This window comes from Hylobates moloch, unplaced genomic scaffold (genome assembly GCF_009828535.3).
Source record: "Hylobates moloch isolate HMO894 unplaced genomic scaffold, HMol_V3 SCAFFOLD_2, whole genome shotgun sequence".
Taxonomy (NCBI): Eukaryota; Metazoa; Chordata; class Mammalia; order Primates; family Hylobatidae; genus Hylobates; species Hylobates moloch.
In genome coordinates this window covers 78,294,866-78,300,865 of record NW_026652277.1, presented here as the reverse complement: position 1 = coordinate 78,300,865, position 6,000 = coordinate 78,294,866, and the positions used below count along the sequence as shown (strand labels likewise).

The 6,000-nt window shown below is 36.6% G+C and overlaps 1 protein-coding gene across 1 annotated transcript in view; it reads left to right on the top strand.

Moving 5' to 3' along the window:
- The first annotated feature begins 5,063 nt into the window (after nt 1-5,063).
- Nucleotides 5,064-6,000, top strand: part of TMPRSS11A (transmembrane serine protease 11A) — a 46,001-nt gene continuing 45,064 nt past the window's right edge. The window contains exon 1 of the mRNA XM_058434735.1: nt 5,064-5,169. Within this exon, the coding sequence (XP_058290718.1) occupies nt 5,091-5,169 (79 nt within the window). The 5' untranslated portion in view covers nt 5,064-5,090. The remainder of the gene's footprint in view (nt 5,170-6,000) is intronic.

The window sequence follows — 6,000 nt, the reverse complement described above, 5'->3', positions numbered from 1 at the left end:
TAGCAGTTCTATATTCTATCATTTTGGGTATTAAATGGTCATTCTAAAAGAGTCATAGCATATCCAGACAGATATCCACATATCAGAGTATATTAAGTCACCACGAAAGGTTGCTTTCCTTGTAGCAAATGACTAAGTTCAGTCCCTCAAAGAGAACCACAATTTCCTTTAGTAAAAGGAGAGTTATCACTCTGCTTCTATAAGAACTTTCTTTCAGAAATAGGTCCTAGGCTAGGAAAAGGGAAGCAAAGCTTTCTGGGTGAAATGGCTCCATGGAATTTAGTACCTTAGCACCTTTATTCAGTTACATTAGGAGTTAAGTAGACTTGTAGTTTGGCCTGGAAAGCTGACCAATAATCCTTTTAAAATCAGGTAGTGTATTTTGGATTTCTTTATGAAGACTTGCGGAAAAATATCCTGTCTGTAAATTGGCACTTGTGTAATAGTCACATGCATCCACATTTATACACTGTTAATATATATCTACAAGAAAGCAAAAAAAAATATCCCCCCAAAAGAAGAGACTTGGAGCTTAGAGATAAAATGATAAAAGCATGTGGTTGATCTTGGAGTGGCCAAAGTGGCTGCCTTCGGGGAAGGCTTTTCTAGGAGAAGTAAGATCCTTGTGAAGTAAAGGGTTCACAATGTCTTTGTCTCGACTCAAGTTATCTTTGAACTCACATACACAGAAGCTGCCAGCTCAGAACTTTGTTACTGACAAACTGGAATTCCCAGCTCTGATCATTAACAATCCATACTGCTTTATATATTCTTCAAAGAATGTGTCTTTCAGTCTACAAGATTGCAGAAAGCAAAGTCATGAAATTACTCAAATTATCACCATGTTTTCATCAACAGCATCTTTAGAAAAAACCTGGCATGACTACATCCTTCTAAATCCCAAATAATCAAACTGAATGAAGGTCTAAAGGATTTGGATTGGTCTAATTGGATTTCATGGAAATTATAGGTTGTGTTACTCTGAGTAAGGATAATGTGTTACTGTGAATAAGGATCATCTGTACTCTGGGGACTCACATCCTTTGGGAGTGTCTGTCCCATGGGGTCTGACCCATCTCTTGTTTGGCCAGGTGACCTCCAAATGTGATGCCTGCCTTTGCCTTGTCCCACCAAGGCTCTTCCACCTCACCAGGGGCTCCTTCCTGGCCACCTTTACATCTCCAAAGACTGCAGAGTGCCAAGTAGTCATAATCAGTGATTACTTTTAGCTTTCTTCCTATTTTAATTTTTAAGCACTTTGTATTTACAAAATTACTACTTCAGTAAAATATCCCTTCGTTATTTTTAATTCTATGCTTACCATAAAATTCCCTTTTCATTGAATAGTTCTCCCTCAAAAATGAAAGAATATTTAAATCCCACATGCTTTCTTTGAAGGCTATAGGTTTCTGTTCATTTTCCTGAAAGTCATAGTATTTTCAATTATGGTAGGCAGAATTCTAAGAGGGCCCCCAAGATTCCCACCCTCAGTGTACATACACTTTCTCCCAATTATGGAATCAAATACGAATCTAGGTGCTGCTGTGAGGAAATTTTACAGATGTAATAAAGTTCCCAAATCAATTGGCTTCAAGATGGGAGAGTATCCTTGATGGGCCTACCCTAATCAGATACCATTTTTAAAGAGCCTGGGCTTCCCCAGTAGAGAGATTCAAAGGGTGAGAGAGATTTGATGTGAGGGAAATTCTCCACTGCTGGCTTTGAAGAAGGAGATGGCCAAGTAGCAAGTAATGGATGGCATCTGGGAGCTGAGAGAGGCCTCTGACTCACAGCCAGCAAGAGCACAGAGACCTCAGTCCAGCTTCAAGGAACTGAGTTCTGCCTAATACCTAAACGGGCTTGGAAGAGGATCACAAATTTCAGATGAGAAAGCAGGCCCAATCAACGCCTTGATTCCAGCCTTGATTTCAGATCCTGAGCAGAAAGCCCACCCATGCCACATACAGAGCTGTGAGCTAATAAATAGGTGTTGCTTTGATCTGCTAAATTTGTGGTAATTTGTTACAAAGCAATAGAAAATTAATACACTTGTGTTTGTTTTATCAGCATAAGCAAAGCACAAAAAAATGCAGGAGCAAAATGATGCATCTTTAATTTCAAAAAGGTTAGATTCCAAAAGGATTTACCAAGTGTATTTCTTTTCAAATCTGAAGTAATATTACACAAATGACTAATATGGCCTCTCCAGAATGAGAAGGTGATGATACTTTTTTTTGAGATGGAGTCTCACTCTGTCACCCAGGGTGGAGTGCAGTGGCGCGATCTCAGCTCACTGCAACCTCCACGTCCCGGGTTCAAGCAATTCTGGTGCCTCAGTCTCCCAGAGTAGCTGGAATTACAGGTTCAGTTCCTTTCAGTGTGACTATGTGTGTCTTGGTGGTGGGAGATGTGATTCTTTCATCTACTTTCTCCATTTATCTTACTCAGAGGAACTGTGCTCTAATAGGGAAATAGATTGAAAGCTTATAATTTTCCTTGAGTTTTAACTTTTCTCCTTTGGTCTTTTTTTCTTTTCAAATGACTTGAAGACAAATTGATAAGATTCTACGAGAAAATGAAGAGTTGAACAAATTGAATATGTATGAGTGAATGAATAGATTCATACATAAATGATAAATTTATTAAATAATTTGAACGAAATCAATCGAGAGGCACCAAGAATAAATTTGTATCCTAGAAGTTAGAAGACCTGAGTTTGAGATAACTAGTAGTTCTATTATACTGGAGAAATTACTTAACCATCACCGGACTTCATTTTTCTCATTTGGAAAGTAATTCAATCACACTAAACAATCTTTAAGGTCTCCTTCACTTATAAATGTATGTTTTAAGCCATTTAAGAGGTTAAATAATGTCATGTCCCATGGGACTTCTGTTTGTTGTTCTATTCAAGCATGTTAGCTGGTGTCTATCAGAGGACCCGCTGCCATTCCGCAGCCAGTTCTCTAGATTATTTTTCATCAGTCAGTGCACACATGGTCAATATGTACTCAGCAGAATTCAGGTTTCTCAAATTCCAGGAGGATTCTTGATTAATTTTATTACTTATGCCAAAACTATTATCTTCTTAACTATTTTAGGTCCAAACAGTTTTAACTTTTATCCTGGCATTTATATATAAAAAACTTTTATAAGACCAGGCGCAGTGGTTCATGCCTGTAATCCCAGCACTTTGGGAGGCCAAGGCGGGCGGATCACCAGGTCAGGAGATCGAGACCATCCTGGCTAACACCATGAAACCCTGTTTCTACTAAAAATACAAAATATTAGCCAGGAGTGGTGGTGGATGCCTTTAGTCCCAGCTACTCGGGAGGCTGAGGCAGGAGAATGGCGTGAACCCAGGAGGCAGAGCTTGCAGTGAGCAGAGATCACGCCACTGCACTCCAGCCTGGCAGCCTGGGTGGCACACCGAGACTCCATCTCAAAGAAAAAAAAAAAAAAGAAAAAAACTGTTTTATAGTCAAAAGAAAAACTTTCTATAAATCAACCAATCCTGTGAAGAAAATATGAAAAATATCCTCTGTTTCCAAAACAATTTAGGCAATCAATATATACACATAAAGAGATAAACTCTGATAAAATGGATAAATAAAATTTACTATAATAGCAAGTTTTAGAGAACAAGCATGGGAGTTAGTCGACCTGGGCCCTTAAACAGATATCCTCTCTCTCATCCTCTGTTATTTCCTGTGTAATGTTGGTATCATTCCTGCCTGACTCTCATAGATTTATATGATTCCTACTCTGCACCAGGTGCCTTATTGGGTCTTAGTGGTAAAAAGATGAACAAGGCTAATGCAGCCCATTGAGAAGCTATCTGTAAGTGAACATACATGCAAACTAATACTTGACTCAATGTGATAAGCACTGTTGCTGATCATAGGTGCCAGAAGAACAGCAAAGAGTTATTTTTTCCTCCAAAATTGTGGAAAAATTTTTATTCCTGGTGTGATGCAATATAAAATACACAGCACCACCTTTGAAGTATTCTTGCCAAATGAATTTAACCAAAATCTAATCAAGACTTCAGATCTAAAGAAAATCTAAAGGTAATCCAATTGATAGGAAATGAGGGATATAAAAGAACAAGTTAAATAATACTACAGGAAAGCATTCAGACAAGTCCAGAAAGTAAGATATTCTAAAGGATGATTAGTTTGATCTCTTCAACAGTCAATGTCATTAAAAACTAAAAAAGAAGCAGGACTCTTTTAGATTAAAAGAGATTAAAAAGGCACAACAACCAAGTGCACTACATGGTCCTCAATTATGTCTTGGCTTTTACAAATCATTTGTAATTATAATGAAACCATGGAGGGAATTTGAAGATGGACTGGGTATTAGATGATATGGCAGAAATATCATTAATTTTTTAGGAGTGTTAAGAGTATCATGGTTATGTTGGATATATCCTAATTGTTTATAATAATGATTTGGTAAAAAGTCATGATGTTTTATTTCACATTAAAAAATAGTAGCAGAAAAAAATAAATAAGCCAAATACAGTAAAAGTGTTAACAATTGATATAATAATGTGATATATATATATGGATGTTCAATTATACTATTCTTAGTAATTTTTTATGTCTGAACATTTTCATAATACTTAAAAATAACAGATAAAAGATAAAAATAAATGAGATAACAGATTGAAAATCACTTTGTAAACTCTAAAAGGATAGACAGATAAAAGAGATAACAGAGTGCTGGAGAAAGGAGGAATGGTCCCTCTTCAAGCATATATGCCACCTTGGACCATGCTGCTAAGAGAAACCATTCCTGACCACCACAAAGAGGCCACCAAATGCCTCTAGAATAGAAACCAGGGGCAACATTAGGATTCCCAGATCCTGATTTTTTTTTTTTAACACATCTTCTCAGGCCAAGATGACATTGAACAAAATTAAAGACCAACAACTTTTTGCAGGGAAAGGCAGGCGACAGCAACTTGAACTTGTCTAAGGAGAGCTGGAAAACCCGCAAGCATGACTGTCTGAGAGTAACCAGTGGGCCCTTCCTTTTTCAGGACGGTGGGATTTGGCACCCGAAGCAGAAATCTGAAGCCGTGGATGATTGCAGTCCTCACTGTGCTGTCCCTGACAGTGGTGGCAGTGACCACAGGTCTCCTGGTTCACTTCCTAGTATTTGGTAGGTAAAATTAAAGATTTCACTCTATTTGATTTTATTTTTCTGCAAAGCTCCATTTACATAGATGTAAATGTAATTTCATCTAAAAAATTGCACATTTACCTGCAAATTTCCACAGAGTATGTTTAATTATTTCAGTTATTTCATCAACAAACAAGTACTAAATTCTTATTATATGTGAGTACTTTTCTGGATACTCAAGATACAGCTTTAAGCAAAGTAGACAGATTTCTAATTTCCTTAGAGCTCTCAATCCAGAATTCTTTTGAGAATCTACACAAAAAGATCAAATATTGTAATTGTCTGGAACTTATTAGTAATTATAATAAACAACTCATCACTTATATATTTAAATGAAAAGCTATGATAAATTAGTTATTAAAATTGGCTCTTTTACTCATGAACCATCATTTTCTGTCCAACATTTCTAAGGCAAAAGAAAAGCACTTGTCTAATAAAATAAGGAATTTCAAAATGATTGAAAACCTATAAGTATGACACAATATTATCGTTTATTTTTAGAGAAAAAATTTTACTCTTTCCAAAACAATATTCAGGTTATATTTTTATCAACTAATATATTTGTAATTACACAAATAATGCACTTCAAGATTCTCTTTTTATATTGAGTCTCTTTCTGGGGAGAATACAAGCCATTTACATTTTTTCACAAATCTCTACAATGTCACTCTCACATGGATGTCTGTGATAAAACAAATAACTCAGGCTGCTTACTTTAATGGTCTTATCTGCTGTCACCTTCACAGACTCAATGGGGGAGCAAAGACTCTACTTGGAGCCATAAAGGGCTTAAGATCATAGTCCTAGGCC